Genomic DNA, 18,025 nt, shown 5'->3' on the forward strand with positions numbered 1-18,025 from the left:
GCTAAGACCTCAGAACGCTTCCAAGGGACATGCACCCAAACACGCTGAAAATATGGCTGAACAGGTGTGTTAGCAGCTAAATCACCAGGTCTCCAAACTGGAGGAACCTCACGCATTGGATATTGGCGTGCTTTTACCTTCTTCCCCACAGGGAAATCCTGCTTAAACAATGATTTCTGACAATCGCCATTTCTGAAGGACAGTAAAGTCGCAACTGCTTGATCTACATTGGGACCCACAATTGTACCTTTTTCAAAATCAAATCGCACTCGACACAATTCCTGTGGGTTTGGGTTTGCACCATTATCCTCCAATTCCTCACAGAGGAATTCACACATTTTGTCAAAGACATACCTTTGTGTTGGGGCATCCCATTGGTGAAAAACGGTAACTACTGATTCCACATTATAAAGTAAAGGGAAACCAATCCACCTACGCGCCAGATGATCTAACACCTCTTTCTCGTCGGGACCAGGCAGCTGACTGCGCAATTGCTTACGCTGTAAGGCAGGAGTCGCACTCGATGACCCAAAGAGAGGCGACATTAAACTAGTAGCTACATTAGCTAGTCGTTGTCGTGCTGAAGGAGAAGTTGAGGCGAAAACGGGGGGATAGACAGAGGGAAGAAAAACAGATTCAGATACAGGTACCTGGGTAAGAAGGAGCGCCAGGGGAAGCCGCTGGCGTGCTAGGCAAAGTCGCAGGAAGCGCGGGGGTAACAGGTAACAAACTGGCGACCCTTGAGAGGGCTGCACTGCAGGGATAGGAGCCAGCTGAAGAGGAGCTGGCAGCTGCGGGATGGCTTGCGGCATATTTACTGGAGGCTGCACATTTACAAGCTGTGGAGGTGCTGTGGCATTTTGCGCATATGGGGGTGGCGAACTTAATAAATGGGACATTAGGGAATCTTTCTCTTTCTCTTTTGTCTCATCTTGCACAAGGGGTGACAAAACAGGGTAACATTTATCAATCCCTAGTTTGCGCTGTCTGTGCAACTGTTCATTCATTTGCTCCTCCTCATTATCTTTAAATTGCACAGCTGCTTGCATCACTGACATACCTCTCTCTCTCTCTTATTCCTCTTTGCTAGCTTAATTTCCTTCTGTTTGGCTTCCTTTCGCCATAGGCGGAAAGAATCAAACATCGCCGGCCGGGCTTTCTTTTTAAACAATTTAACTTCCAAATTATCTAAGATATCTGTATGGAAGCTACCATTTTGGGGCCATTTTAAAACACCGTCCTTTCTGGTGTATCGGATCCATACTTCATTATATGCAATGGGGCCCACGCCATGTTTTACATAAAGCTCATAAGTAGGAGTTCCAATCGGAGGAACCGGACATGAATCCTCTAACTGGAAATCCCTTCCACAACCCAAACAAAATAATCTTCCAAATACACTAGCACCAGGCATCTTTGCTCACTAGTCTAGTTCCAAACTTCAAAGGATTATCGAATACGATAGTCTCGTGAATACACGAGTCCTCTGGCTTTGGGGTTTGTAAACTCCAAATCAAAATAATCCCGAAGGATACCAAATTCAAACTGGGAGACGCTCCACTTATACTTAACTGAATATCGATGATCAATGGCGTCACCAGAAGACTCTCTCGATTGTTTCGCTCTACCAAAATCGTCAAGGGTCCAAAACAGGGCGATTAATCAGGGCAGCAGTCCTTCGTAGCCGTCGGGACGCGGAGAACCTCGCAGAAAAGACTTTCGGACCACGTCGACATGCAGGGGTCGATGAAGTGGCGGCCTTCCTCCAGAATTTCCACACGAAGCTCCTCACGAACCTCTGGCTTGGACCGGTACCGCTGAAATCGCGCCGAGTTGGGCGCCAACTGAAGTACCGGGTATTTTAAGCCCAGCGGTGCAGGGGAACACACCCTATGACTTCGGGGTTCTTCCTGTTTCAGACCTACAGAAACACAGAGTCTTCTGGGTGAAGTCAAAGATCAGTTTATTGGCTGCAGACCAATTACAGGTATCCTAGAAGTACAACAGCGTGTATGTTCTCAGGAGACTGCTGAAAATCACAGAAACGGGCTTCTCCTTAAATACAAAATATCCTGCTTCAGGCACACATTCCTTGGTTTACGATATGGCCATTACATGTATACATTACAAACGAAAAGGCAGAGTCATGATGACCATCCCACATTCCAGTTAAACCAGCCTGCAATTATTTACCCAGCAAGGCTCAGATCCCACATCAGATATCGATAGGCCCCAATAAACATGAGCATCTCCTGTTTGGAAAACAAGCCATAAAGCAGGAACAGTCAGGTGAGAAAGAGATTAGCTGGAGGCTCGTGTTTAATGTAAAGGCTTTATGGTGTGTCAAGCCCTGATGCTAATCACAGGTGGCCATAGGACGGGGAACTCGTGAGACCGGACTGACCTGGGGCAGCGGAGCCAAGCTGCTCAGGTCACAGAAAAGTCAAAGAAAGGCACATGTGCTCTAAAAGGCCCGTATTTGCTTCATGCTATGTAGCCTATGTGAGGGCAACCATAAGATGGCCACCGCTCTAAAATGGAACCCACGTAGTGATGTATAATAGCGTATACACAGTGGGATTCAGAGCTAAAACGTTACACAAAGCACTTGTACATACTGCATTAACCATTCGCGGTTCGCTAATACCGGGATAGACAGGGGTAGGGCCCTGCCTCCTACGCGGTCCCAAATTCTAAAGTACGACAGCTTCACTTCATCATCAATCAGGAATCCCGATATGGGCACAAAGACAACTTTGCATCGGAATCAAGTTGCAAGTTTTATAAACTTACTGCACTCCAGACATGCTTTCGCGATGCCCATTTTACTATGAAGAATCTTTTAAGTTTATGCAATCCACATTTTTCAAAGAAGAATCTTTTAAGTTTATGAGGAAAAAAGGTTAGAAAAAGTAAAACATCATTCGGGTGCATTATGCGGCACTGACACATCATTTTTACTGTGGGAACTTTAATGGCAGTCTGTATGTGTTCGATGTATGGCAAAGAGGATATATTCTAAATACAGTTGTGCTTTTAGCTGTCTATTCGGCTTTTACACGGCGAAATTCAGCGACGAGAATGGAATGTGACTACAACCTGCAATGGTCAGTGTGTGATAACAGTGCGATGTGTTATTTGAAACACACTCTTGCCTCAGGCCCCACTTTTGACCAAGCTGTACATGAGTTCACCACCTGCTCTTCATAGTCTCAGCCCTTTCTGAAGACCCCATCTTCTCCTGAGTTGTTCTTGGCTACGTGATCTGCGCTAGGTCGGTCTATTCTGAGCCTGACACGCCTCATGGGGAGGTGCTTGCCAGCTATTACACTTCAGTGTGTCTTGGACTGATCCTGGGCAGGGCTCAACGCTATTGATTAGGATTAGGAACATAATATTAGTTTGTCTTATGGTTTGAGTTTTGAGTTGGTTAACCCTTGGGACTCAATTTTTAATTCGAGCCTAGGCAGCTATAAGGGATTTGCAGCCAAAAGTAGTTCCTCGTCAACCCCCCAAGGCCACCAGTATCTGCTCCTCCCAAGGGCCACAAAACAGAGTCCGGTCTCTGAAGACATGAACTTGTCAGCAGAGCTTGCTACAGAAAACCAAATGGAATTTTAAAATAGAGACAGGTTTACAGCAAAATGCTCACTCTTGGGGATAAACTCTTTTGTGGCCTGCCTCTTTTTTGGTAGAAAGTAGGTGGCAACCTTGCTGTGCAAGGGGTTGTGGCTTAACGTTTAGGGCGGCCGACTTTGAAGCTGGGGAACCAGGTTCGAGTGTCGGTGCCTGCTCAACCATGCTGTGATTCTGGGCACATCACTTAATCTCCCCGTGCCCTGCTATATAAAACTGCAAAAAAAAACAAAACGGTGCACAACCTTTGACAGAAAGCCCCCAGCATAACTGCAATCTTTTTTTGTTTTGTTTTTTTAACTGGCAAGCCTAGCAAACTGAAGGCACATGGGTCAGTTAGAACGGTAGTTTGTTTTGGCTGTAAAACAGAGACTTTTAAGAGATTTTGTTTGTGACACATTACTTTTGGTACTTTTAATGTGTGGGTGCACTGTGTGGGTGGGTGCACTTTTGAGTGAAGAAGTGACGCGCTCAGCAGCACCCACCGAGTGAGCAGAGAGCTGCTGAGCTTGTCTGCGAGGGGCCGAACGGAAAATTAGCCTGACAGTACTTTATGATCAAACGTAATTTATTGTTCATTAGGCCCTTTCAGGCAGACAGTTTGTGCAGTTGTCTGACTCTGACAGGGAGAAGATCATAGCACCTGTCACTTCCAAAGCTCAAAAATATTAATCAGATCTCGCAATTAGCCAACAAATAAAACCCTTAACATCACAAATGTCATAAGCCCCAAAAATATGAAAAACAATCATAAAGCGTCAAAAATTGAGGCTTTGTATTTAAAAAAACACTAGACAAAAACAGGGCAGCCGACAAAAATCACAATGCTTGAACTTTATTATTATTTTTTTACATTGGTCAGCAGTTGTAAGGTGTGTAAGTAGCCACATATGGGACCTGTGTGTCAAGCTGACAGGCCTCACTAGGGGGCTGATTTGAGCATACTGCAGTGGCCCCCTCGTCTGAAAAGTGAGGGCAGAGCTGTGCAGGCTGCTCCATGCTGTTTCTTCCTCATTATTGTTTCTGGGCCCCAAAGATCTTCTGTTGTCGGTGGAGGGCGCTCTCTGCAGAAAACATGTATGTCAAAAGCAAACCACATCTCCGAGCCAGTGTCCGACGCCATGTAAACAGCGATTCATTTATGTTCTCACTTCAAAGCATGGGACGGCCACAATCTACTGCAGGATATGGAATCCATTGATTTCTGTGAATTATAATTTAAGAAGGATTGTATACGGTGCAATCTCAATTAAATGTCAAATTACACATCTGTAGGAACACAGCGTTGCAAAACCTCACTAAAGTGGGAAATCGTTGCGCTCACTATTTATGTGTCTGTGGCCTGCTCTCCCCCTCTTTCTCTCTCATGCATTTCTGCACTTCTGTCTGGAATTTATTCATCGCTTCAGGCACAAGCTACTTATCCCTCTCTATCTTTTTTTATTCTATTCTGTGCAGCTCTCACCTCTATCTATTCACCATTCCACACAATTCCACTACACACCACACAATCCCACAACTAACATTTCCAAAACAACCCGCATAATTTGACGTCACTTTATATACACATCCACTCCAAACCAAAACACATAGGTAAAAGACATTGTCATTTACAAAGCCATTAGCTCTCACTCTCCCAGATGCGAGACCTATTGCATTGCAAATGCTTGTTAAATGCTGGTGCTGAGCCGAGTAAACAGCAGCCCAGTGCAGCTGTTGCCCAGGGGGGCGCATGTAAAGGTCAGGAGGGTCACATGCGCCCGGGCCGTACTTTGAGTATCACTGCCTCAGACCGTGCTATTATTTTTATCACCACTTGCGCCCTGGGGGTTTAAGGTGATCTGTCTCCGCTGCTTTGAATTCTGCATAAAAGCTGATGACACACAGTTTTTATTTCATTTCTATGATGTCATGTTGGGGCCTGTGAAGGGAACATTCCTTATTGTTGTTATTTCCCATGTAACCTTACCTTCTATTCATGCTAACCCTCAAACTGAGCCTCTTCCCCATACACATCCACAACATCTCTACAACACCTTTATCTCCCAAGAACATCATGTATCCAAGGCTCTTCATTTCCGCGCCACGCTTCATATCTGCAAGGTCCTTCATCCTCATTCCCAGTATGTCCTGTCTGTCACACTACTTTATCTCCTACCACATTTCATCTCCTGGCAGCATTCTTCCTTACAAGATCCTCCATCACCCACCATTGACACACCGCATTACCTCTGCTTTGCAAGGGATCTGTATACAGTAACAATAAACACAAAGTATTCGTCAATATTCACTCATTTCGTTATCAAAACTGCATGTTTTCTTTCTTTATTTTAGAAACTCAGAACACTGAATTTTTGAGTTATTAACGGAACATGTCCTTGAAAAATGAAGAACAATTTATCAAAAATTATGGATCCATTGACCCAGGAAAGGACGAGGATAACTTCACTGGGCAAACTTATGTAAGTAAACATTTACTGCATTCATTCTCTGTTCGACCACAAAAGTTAATGAAGGATTATTTATTATGTGATAAAACATAACAGAAAGGATTTGTTTCCATGTTACTGACAATTGGTTAGGCACGACAATTTTATTTTTGATAATCAATTTTATTGACATTTTTGGAAGAAAATAAAAGTAAATAAAAAAAAAACCCAGCAGCAGGCACAATACATTTACCTACATTATTTTGCTTATTGAATTGAATAAAACCTAAATAAACATTTCTCATTAAAATAATTCCATGAAACCCATTTTAACAAAAAGTAAATATGTAAAGTAGAACATATCAGTTGTATGTGAAAGTAGATCTCTAAAGTTTCTATATTTAAATGGAGGCACTCACAAAGCAAGCATGTTACTTAAAAAAAATGTAATACATTTACATATACATTAAGTCCCAGAAATGGCTTCCTGGCTATCTAAATATATAATCAGCTGTATCAATGCGATTAAGGGTCAACTTTGGAGGTTTACTGAGCAGATTTGACTGCAGTGCCACGGCATGGGCGGGTTTGTAGCCAGCATTGCAGGAGTTGGGTGGTGCTGCAAATTATATAACATATTCTGGCATGTTGGACACCTGAGAGGTCGTGGGACTTCGCAAACATAATGAGGAGCAATTAGTTCAAATGTATTTACCAGTGATATGTATAACCATTATGTATTATCAAAACACTAATTGGATAAAATGCCACCCAACATGTCTCTTTAAGTTTTCCTAAAGCTTTTGTGAGGCTACACCAGAGAATATACCATACGTGTGAGTAAACAACATAAAAAGTTGTGACACTCTTAAAAGAAAGAAAAGCCTCTGAAACGAGCCTTTAACAGTGGTTCCTTTTTGGAATATTTCTGCTGCTGCTCTTTAAGGTGCTGCAAAATACAGCACCCAAAAAAAAAAACTGATATATCTAGAGGTGTGAAGGAAGTCTGCAGATAACAATCTGCAAAGACATGTTAAGTGCAATGTTAGTTAAAGCAGTCCTTACATTTAAGTTAACCGACTGTGCATTCAGGCACTTTAATCACACTTTTAGCACTGTAAGCATGGTCTAAAAGGTTTGTAGTGTTCACATTTCAGTTGTAGAGATAAAAAGTTAGGACTGGCTGAAGGTGTCTGACTTGGAATCTTGCCTCTTGGCAAGTAGAGCGGTGTCCCATGAACAGTCATTTTGGGTGTCTTCTTTTTCAAATAAGTCAACAGATGAGTGCCAGTGTTGGAGGTGTTTGAAATTGCACATAAAACATACAATTGAAATACACAACTAATTTACGGATGCAATCTCTGTGACCCCATTAAAAATAATTGTATTAAACACATACATGACTTAGGGAATTGTGTATATGATGGAAAATCAAAAACATGCCTCAGAGAAGTAGTTGCAGAACGTCCAGGCATCTTTTCTTCCATTTAGGTATGTGGGTGGAAAGTGAAATTTAAAGCACCTAACTTCAACAGAGCACAGTAAAAAGTTGTTGTTGGACTTGGCCCTCTCTGCTGGGTCAACCCCCAAACCTTTTGCCTTCACCCCACCTGTTTTTCCGAGATTTATTTTTGTTGGCATTCGGACTCTATGCACTATTCTACTGCTAACCAGTGCTTACATGCTGGTGTTCACTCCCCTAAACTTGGTCAAACTGTCTAACACCCAATTGGCACATTTAATTCACTCATAAGTCCCTAGTAAAGTGTTACTACATGTACCCAAGGCCTGTAAATTAAATGTAGGCCTATAGCACTTACTGTGCCACCCACATAAGTTGCCCTTCAAAATATGTCTCAAACCTGCCATTGCAGCCTGTAGGCAGTTTTAAACTGGCAGTTCGACTTGGCAAAATAAGCCTTTTGCCAAGCTTAAAACTCTCTTTCTTTAATACATATAGGTCACCCCTAGGGTAGGCCACAAAGAACTCTTTGGGCAGGGTGAAGTGAATTAAAATAGTTGCACATGTACATTTAAGCTTTAAATGTCCTTGTTGTGAAAAACTACTGTGAGCCTACCTCTTCCATAGGTTAATGCTGAGTTTCCTTATTACATTTAATAACTGATTACTTTTGTTTGTGAACCGGTAGAAATATCATGCTTAATGGTAAAGTCGGATTTTTTGTCACATTTCTGAAAATGCTACTTTTAGAAAGTTTGCATATTCATGTTCTAACCATTTGGGCCTGCAGCCTATTCCAGGGTCACTTGACTAGTTTGATCGGCAGTTGGCCTTTGTGTATTACTCCCAGACAGCCACACAATAGAGTGACTAGGTGGGGTGGCAGTCATGTAAACAGGTAGCACATTTTATTTTTTACTAAATTGCAGAGATTTTGTACTATTTGGCTGGCAGCTCTGCGAAAAGTAAATAACTTTCACTATTCACCAGGCCGCCGACTATTTGGCAGAGATTATGTACTATTTGGCCAGTGGCTATTCAAATATCAAAGAAATTTCACTATTTATCTAGCAGCCAACTAGATAGAAGAGTTCATGTACCATTCAGCAGGTGGACGTTCAAATAGCAAAGAAGCTTTACTATTCAAACAACCACGGCCAGATAGCAGAGATCATATACTATTTGGGATACAAGCTAGATAGCAGTGATTATGCACTATATAGAGACTTCACTATTGATCTGGCTGTCAACTAAAATAGTAGAGATTATGGAATTTTTACCAGCAGCCATGCAAACAGCAATAAAACTTCACAATTTTCCATTCCTCGGAATATATAGCACAGATGATGTACTATTTGCCCACTGCTGTGCAAATAGCAAATAAACTTCACTGTTTACCCATTCGTTGCGTTTACCCAGTCGTTGACTAAATAGCAGAGATTGTGGACAAATTGTCCAATGGGTATGCAAATAGCAATGTATATTTCACAGTGTACTCATCCTCCATCTAAATGGCAGAGATCATGTGCTATTTGGCCAATGACCATACGAATAGCATAGAAGTTTTACTATGTACCCGGCCACCGACTAAATAGCAGAGATCATGTCCTATTTGAAAATAGCAAAAAAGTGTCACTGTTTACCCAGCCACTGTCCACACAGCAGATATCATGTACATTTTGGCAGGCAGCAATGCAAGCAGCTAAGAAAATTCACTATTTACCAGCCCGCTGGCTCAATATCAAAGATAATATATTATTTGGGTGGCAGCCGTGCAAACAGCAAATAAGCTTGATTATTTACCCCTCCGCCGTCTAGATAGCAGAGATCATGTATTGTTTGGCTGGCAGAAGTTCAAAAAGCAAAGAAAATTCATTATTTAGCTGGCAGCTGACTAAATCGCAGACACCATGCACTATTTGGCTGGCAGCCTTGTAAACAATAAAGAAGCTTCGCTATTTACCCAGCCACCAACTATATAATAGAGATCATCTACTTTTTGGTTGGCAAGGTTGCAAATAGCAAATAAAGTTCACAGTTTTTCTAGCCACTGACCAAATGGCAAAGATCATGTACTATTTGGCTGGGGACTGTGCAAATAGCAAAGAAGTTTCACTATTTACGATTGTGCTGATTAAATAGCTGACATTCTGAACTAGTAAGCATGTTGCCTATTAGCAATTCAAGTTTTACTGTAGATCAGGTGCACATGGCGACTAGTGTTAAGATTCGCAATGTACCCCGATACAGACCTGGGTAGACACCCAACCTTTCACCTACATTTACCCTGCCATTGTACCACAAAACAGGTTTGGTGCTGACCTTTTACCTAGTTAGGTGCTGAATAAATGTTGTGTGGTTTTCTGAGAAAACTAGCCTAATTTATTATGCATGAGGATTCTCAGAAACACAGCAGGATTACCATCTTCTGCATAGTAACTATGTATAAGGTTCATCACTATTGTCATCCTCAGCCCACATGACACAGCAAGGTAGAACCCCTGAGGGTACCTCTTTGGTATATAAACACCATATCTTTGCTGAGGCAGGTAGAGGAGCAAGACTTCCATGCTTACAAGCTGACATGAGACGCTGAGGTTCCTGCATGCAGACACTCCAGCACGCAGTGGTCTGACATCCCTTGCGGGGTGTCCATCTCAAGACGAAGACGGGGTCCTTCACTCTCCCACATCGGGTAATGGGGTTGGCTCTATTCTAGGGGGAGTCTTGGCTCTACACCTACATACATGCTAGGTACATCTAGTTAGGGTTGCATTGTAGGAGTACGCATTATTAATGCCATGCATTTATATGCCTGCACATATCCATTTTTTTAGCACTATGGTAGAATTCTACCATCTATTTACTCTGTTGGTGCTTAAAACAGTATACATCTGTTTCTGTCTTATGGCTGTTGCAGCACACATATTATACACTAAAATGATGCTGGTTCAATAAATGCTTGTTGAAAACGTCCCCATCGTCAGGGCCTGACTGGCCGTAGCGGGCACCAGGCGTATCCCCAGTGGGCCGCCAGAGTGAGGGCCGGTTTTGGGCCCCTGGGGGCCATTTTTGTTAAAGGGGCTGGCAATATCGCCCTCCTGTAACAAAATCGTCTGAAACCGGCCCTAGCAAACAGCTCGACTGTACCCCCCCTCCCACCCCAGGGGGGCCGGCCAAGCAGTTTTCCAGGGCTGGTTTCGGTTCCCAGTCTGGCCCTGCTCATCGTTTCCTCTGTGTCTCCCTCTGAGACAAAGTGAGCACGAGTGACTGACCTAAAAGTACTGTACTGTTTCCACGATCCCTGAGGGGAGTGGGTTGTCATGTTTGATATTTGCCAGAAACTATTCTGTCCTTGGTAAGAGGCTTTCATAGTGGCAATGTGAGCTAGTTGGAATACAGGCGAACATATCCGGTGGGGGTGTCTGGAATCAGTTTGGACACCACTCCCACAGTTTATGTTGTCTAAACACGCAGATCCTATATAGATTTATAGGAACTGCGCAATACTATGGTAGTAGTAAGTGGGGATGGGGTGTTAGGTGACTGCCACATGGATGGTTCTTAAAATGCTGGGGTCTGATGCACATAACTGGCAGGGTTGGGGTCTTCATTCACCTTTGAGTCTGCTAATCCTCTGCAGGTCTCTTTCTGCCTCTACTCTCACCAGCTTCTGGCCATCTCTGTACATCTTTGTGATGTTTCAATCTCCCTATGACTGTCTTTTATTTCTACTTTACATACACTCCATTATAGTGTGTGCCCTATCATTTCCTCAGTGTTTGGTTACTCTGCTTCTGTATTTTTGGTCTCATGTTCGCTCCTTACCATCTCAGATTGTCCCTGGCAGTCTCTGCAAATGATGACTTTTTCTTTTTTGCAAGCACATGCCACCTCTGAAACTCTTCAGTTTTCTGATTGGTCCTCGTTGTACCTGCACCCCTACCTTATACTTGGAATCCCAGTCTTTGTGGTGAGGGCGGGTGAGTGATACAGAACATAACTATCACTGCAGGCCAACTGATGGCAAAAAGTTGATTCAGCCTTTCATTCTTCCCAGATTGTTCAATTGAGCTTGGTAGTAACACCACTTGAAAACATTCAGTAGCAGCTATTTAGTTGGCCAGTAAATAGTGCATTATCTCTGCTTTTTACTTGCCAATTTGCTAACTAGTAGAAATTATTTACTATTTATACAGTGGCCCTAAAAATAGCAGAGAAACTTTGCTATTTACCCAGTCGCTGGCTAAATAGTAGAGATTCTGTACTGTTTACCACAGCCATGCAAATAATAAATAAGCTTCACTATTTACCTTGCCAATGGCTAATAAGCAGAGTGTATGTACTATGTGGCCAGTACTCAAGCAAATAGCAAAGAAACTTCTATCATTGCCCGCCTGCTGGCAAAGCTGCACACCAAATTTACAACTAGACCATCAGCCATGCAAATAGCAAATAAACCTAGATATTTTTGATTATTTTAGTGCTAGTCAGACAAATAGCAAAATAACAATTAGCCACTGGCTAAATTGCAGAAATGATGCACTGTTTGCCTGGTGACCGTGCAAAAAGAAACAAAACTGGTGACTTGCTAAATAGCAGACAGTGTGTACAGCTTGGCCAGTAGCCATGGAAAAACCAGATGCATTTCACTATTTACCTGGCAGGTGCCTAAAAGCTTACATTTTGCGTTATTATTCCTAATATAGATTTCAACAGGTACTTGCCACCAGGAACAACTGCAAACAATAAGTGAATATAATCGCCATCCATCTACTTATGAAAGTTAGAGAACGGATATATTATTATTTCAATCACAGAATGTGGTCGTAAATTGCACACATAATTTTTGTGACTGGAATAGCATTCTACAAACCAACCCATAAACTATTAGGTCTGTTCACCAAATACTCACTTGCAGGGGGTTTCAGAATGACCTGCCTAATTAATATTCATTAGGTAGGTGACAATTTGCGACACTCTGTGATTGTCTGTAATCACTGTGATGGTGGCCTGCAAAGGACTTTACACTGCTATCCCCCTGACTGCATTCCAAACTGGAAAACGCTTTATCTTTTAAAGCAGCCTGTTTCCTCTTAAAGGAACTAATGTTGCTTTTAAAAAACAAAATAAAAAATGCTTTCAGTTCTTGATGTTGCCATCATGATTCCTAAATGGAGCTCCTAAGTGGACCACTTTCCTTAGCAAATTAGTTACCACCCCAACTCAGGAGTTGGTAGCTGCTCAATGGTTTGTGACAGCAATTGTAATTGTAAACTATCAATGCATTATTTCTGAATTGGAAAGGAGAGGGAGGGAAGACCCGTTTCATGAACCCTCCTCTTTGTAATTCAGAAACAGAATGATCGCAAAAGTCCTTTTACAAGTCGAATGCATTTTTGTAAAAGGGATTTTGTGCATAATGATATGCATTTTTGTGGTCATAAACCCTGTGACTTTGTGAGATGAAGCCCTAAGTACTAAAACTCCTTTAAGCTTACCTAGAGATGTGGCTAATGGTAAAGATGATTAGAACATTTGCAAGACTAGGTGAAAAGACTAGTTGAAGCTGCTTAATTTTCTATAGGTATATTCTCGCTTTTATCACTAAATCTATGGGACTGAACATGGACAGATATAGGATTACCAGAAGGCAACATGTTATCGGAAAATCTCCTTTTCTGTGGCAAATCAGCGCATTCAGATATTATTAATTCTGATTCAGTTCCATTAAACAAATCAACTAAAACACCAGAAACAATGATTTGTAAAAGCAAAGGCCAGAACAGGTAATGTTATATCCCAATGACTCGGGGCCTGATTTAGATGTTAGTGGATGGGTTACTCCGTCAGAACGGTGAAGGAGATCCTGTTCACCGAAATACAAGTCTCATTATATCCTATAGGATGTATATTTCAGAGGATGGGATATCCGTTACCATTTTGACGGAGTTACCCATCCGCTGAGATCTAAATCTGGTTCTTAGTGCCATCTGATAAATAGAGTGATCTTATCAAAATAGGAACCGTTGCATATGGGACCTTATAAAGTCAGCGACAAAGTATAATTGAGAGGCTTCATTACAATCTCATAACCGAATGAAGAAAAACTATGGGACTGATTTAGAGTTTGTGGGATGGATTTAACTCTGTCAGTATAGCGAGGAACAATACCTCTGCATTTCTGAGGGACCTAGGCTAGTCAAATTTAGGGTTGTCCACTAGCCCTTTGGACAACTCTCTACATTGACAGGAACTGTTCTCACAGCGGTTCCTGTTTATGCAGGAAGACTTTGATGGACAAAAACATATATGAAGGCCTGCCCGCCCCTAGCAAACTTTTTGTTTTTCAAAAGCAACCTTGTAAAGCGGAAGCCTGTTTTGGCGAAACAGAAAAATAATGGCCCCCACATGCTGCGAGTTTCCGACATGGTGTCAAGGTCATTATCTTTTTTTCTGTCCTTTACAGCCAAGTTTTGCCCGAAATAGGATAGACAGAGTAAAGTCAGTACGCCAACGTCCCTCTACTCTATCAGGCTGCCATAGGAAGTATTCAGCGGAGGAGTCACAAGCAAAGGAATGGAACTGTAAATAATTGTACTGAATGTCATTGGACTATGAATGAATGTTCCCGGTAAATCAGAGAAAAACATATAGGCATCAAATACACAGAAAAAAGAAGCTAACAGAGATATTTTATTAATTGACTTTATTACAAATATTGTAAAAAAGAAATTGATAACACCGGATTCTTATCTTACCATATCTTACCACTCCTAAGAATCCTCGGCCAACTGGATCTTTTTACCAGCTGTGAAGTGTAAAGGGGAGAAAATCAACTCATTTAACTGAAATCTATAACTAATCAATTCTGACGCTGAAGAGTCACTAACTCTGAATTAAATTTAGGGGGTTTATTACAAAGCCAAAAATAACTGGACATACAAGCACCTCATGACGAGGTTAAGAAAGTACATGGGCACAAATACAAAATGTAACCTACGCAACAACCTAATTCTATGAAGCATCAAAAGGATAATGAACTCTAAAAATATCAAATAGAAGATTACTGCTCCAATATCTAAATCAGTCTTCATGGATACCTACAAAGACATTGATTAGTCTGTCCCTACTCTACCACTAAGGTGACATCCCTACTTAGCATTTCCCAAGGCAAGATCAGAAAAAGGTGTCAGCTCATGAAGACTTCCTAAGAAGTACACTCATGTTGAAAGGGTCAGTAGCCAAAGCTACCAAACTTGTTCTAAGTCTCATTCCTCAATGTCGATCTCTTCCTTCTACCCTCATCTGCTCCTGCTCTCTTCTGCTCATCCCTCAGGGCACTGTCCCTAATACAAAATGCACAACATGGAGGACACGCCTCCGTTACACCTCTTCTGGCTGGACACCTCCTGGAGGTAATTTTCCACTGAAACCTGTACTCCGTCCAATAACTGTTGAAAAGTCCTTGAGTCCCACGCTCCCTCAGCGCAGAAAGTAGCATCTTCCAATTATCAGCATTCCTGGAGACTCTTGTAGCAAACGCTCTTCCATACCTAACTCCTAAAACAAAAGGTTAGTCTTTGCTAACAAGGACGATGTCCTTGCACCTGCAACAGAAGCCTGAGAACAGAAATTCCTTCCCTGCACATGAAATTTGCTGACTACCTCCAAATGAGATCCTTCCCAAGGAAAATACATTTCGGCCTGCACATTTCAGCTAACATAAGAAATGCGACATGGCCTTTTCATAGGAAAAGATGGGGGAGCAGCGCACTCCTGTTAATTAACTGAACAATTGAATTGTTCAGTTAATTAACAGGAGTGCGCTGCTCCCCCATCTTTTCACTTTGGAGTAACTGTCTCAGCAGCAGCACCCACGATCATCATGTCGTTCGACTCAATCACGAATATCACAGACAACAGAGCTAATACGAAAGCTTACACTTCAGATGATGCGTCTGCCATTTACTCACTTATCCAAGAAGTGAAAACTACCGATACGCATGGTGGATCTATCACTCAACAACTACGCCAGTTGGAATTTATAACAAGGAGACATCTGAACCAAAAATTGCACGCATCCACACTTGTTCAATACCACAAAGCTAAGAGGATTCCGAGAGGGTTACGCCTTGCCATCAAACCCATGTTATTTCGCTTCCACCTCAACACATCTTTCATGGACAAATGGTACTCTATACTTAACAAATGCTCGTTAGATCTGATACTCTTGATAATTGAGGAACTGTCCAAAACAATAAAGGACCTAGAGGAGGAGATCTATTCTTTAAAAAACGAGTTACAATTGCGTATGGAGGCTGACTCATGGAAACTACAACTGGAAGTTCTTAACCAGAAGCTCGATAACTATGAAAGAGAATTACAAGAAGGCAAATTACGTAAATACCGGCGAGACACCATAGACTACAAATTGAATGAAGTATATACTTGGGCCGAAATATACACACGCAAACGACTAGACACCAGGAAAACACCTACATCCTCTGATGAAAGTCTGGTTTCAGAGAAGGACACCACCACCAGTCGGACCCCCGCCACAGTAGCCAATCTAATTCCACAAACTGGCACTTCCACCTTACCAGCCACCACATCTATTGACATATCATCTGCTCCCTCTACATCCACTACTTTTTTATCACAGGCCATGGATCACGGACGTCCACCGTCCCAACCAGATTCATCCAAATCAACAACACACGAAAAACCCGGAGAGGGAAAGGAAACAAGCGGAAAATCCTTACGAAGCGGGAAAACAGTGAATTAGTCATCAATATATCATCCTACAAGCTAAATGATCAAGAACAATCCTTACTTGGACGTGGATTATCGTTTGTACCCTCATCACACACCAACCACCTTCAGATACAGGGTGAATTTTTCAAATTTATGCGCACCATCAGGCTTAAGCACTTTTTCAATAATGTTGTGACTTCTGCCCCACAAGATAATGAACCCACTCTACAACAATTTAAACCCAAGAGTACTTTTATGCCACCTATTCTCTTGGTTCTGGTCCTCCTGGTCCTTCTGCCCCACAAGATAATGAACCCACTCTACAACAATTTAAACCCAAGAGTACTTTTATGCCACCTATTCTCTTGGTTCTGGTCCTCCTGGCGATCCCAGGTCCCCGTCTCTTAGCTCTTCTTTTCCTTCCTGATCCTCTTGACCCTAGGCTCCTTGACCATGTCATTTTGATCCTTCTCACCCTGCTCATCTGATTCCTAGGTCCTATGGTCATTGTCCCCCTGGCACTCCTAGGTCTCTTCCTGGTTCTGTTAGTGCTCATCTTTCTAATCCTCCCTGCTCTGAATGTGGTCCTGCTGGCTATAGTCATTGGTATTGGATCCCCCTTTTTCTCCTTGCTAATTGTTGTCCCTTGGTCTTTTTGGCTATAATCTTCATGTTCCTAATCTTCAGAGTCTTTCAGGATCTGGTCCAGATTTTCCTTCTTTTTGTCCTAGTGCTTTTAGATCAACTGATTGTGGTTCTTCTCCTTGCTCTGGTCATCCTATTCCAGGCCATCCAGTTCCTCATCTTCCTTGCTCTCTAGTACTTAGCCCTGTGGCCTGGACTTCAAGGGTGTGATCATCCCAGTCATGATATCCCTGGTCTTAATACTTATTTTCCTCCCGGACCTTGTCCTCCTGGTCCTCAAATTCCTGATCCTCTTTTCCACACTGATCTTCCTTCTCCTCCTAGTCCTTTGTTTCCTCGTCCTCTTAGAACTTTTCCTTCACGCTGTGGTTGACTGTGTACCTGGTGTCACCTCCCTGGCAATCCTGGCCATGGTTGTGCTATTTATGGTTTGCATAGTCCTGGTTCTTCTCTTGATTATGTGCCTGTTGGCCCTGAATCTCTTGTTCCTCAGCCTTATAGTTTATTTCTCATGAGCCTAGTTCTCATGGACCTTGCTGACCAACCATCCTAGCCTTGGTCTCCCTGGCTGGCTTGGTCCTTCTTGTCCTATTTTGCTTGTTATCGTATACCTTGCTTTTGGTAATCCTGGCTCTTCTTGGTTCCCATTGGTCTTGGCCCATCTGAATCTGTTCCCTTCTGGTTCTTGGCCCTGGCCACCTTGCCCTAGTTCTTCTCACCCTGAATCGCCGACCCTGGTACCACAGGTCCTGGTCCATCTGACTTCTCATCTGCTGGTCCTCTTAATCTTTGTCCTCATGATTTGGGTTGTCCTGGCCCCTTCTGGATCTTTTCATGTTCCACTTAGACCTGCAGGTGCTAAAGCCATTGATTCCACTCCTCTTGATTCAGGTTCTCTTTGTTTGGATCCTCCTAAGCCTGGTCATTTTGGTCCTTGTCCTCATGGCCACCCATGTCCAGTCCCCTTGCTCTGCCCCATTTGAAAATTCGAGCCAGGGTCCCCTAGGCCTGATTTTATTTTCAATGGCGCTCTTACCCCTGTTTCCAGTCCTCCTGGTCAATTTCATTTTAGTACACCTAATTATCCTTGCTCTGG

At 42.6% G+C, this 18,025-nt stretch overlaps 1 protein-coding gene across 2 annotated transcripts in view; it reads left to right on the top strand.

Moving 5' to 3' along the window:
* Window positions 1–18,025, top strand: part of LOC146776281 (ATP-binding cassette sub-family C member 12-like) — a 1,395,717-nt gene that overhangs the window by 178,469 nt on the left and 1,199,223 nt on the right. For both annotated transcript variants that reach the window (XM_085639684.1, XM_085639683.1), the window contains exon 2: window positions 5,971–6,098. In XM_085639684.1, the coding sequence (XP_085495810.1) occupies window positions 6,009–6,098 (90 nt within the window). In that variant the 5' untranslated portion in view covers window positions 5,971–6,008. The remainder of the gene's footprint in view (window positions 1–5,970; window positions 6,099–18,025) is intronic.

This window comes from Triturus cristatus, chromosome 12, assembly GCF_964204655.1.
Source record: "Triturus cristatus chromosome 12, aTriCri1.1, whole genome shotgun sequence".
Taxonomy (NCBI): Eukaryota; Metazoa; Chordata; class Amphibia; order Caudata; family Salamandridae; genus Triturus; species Triturus cristatus.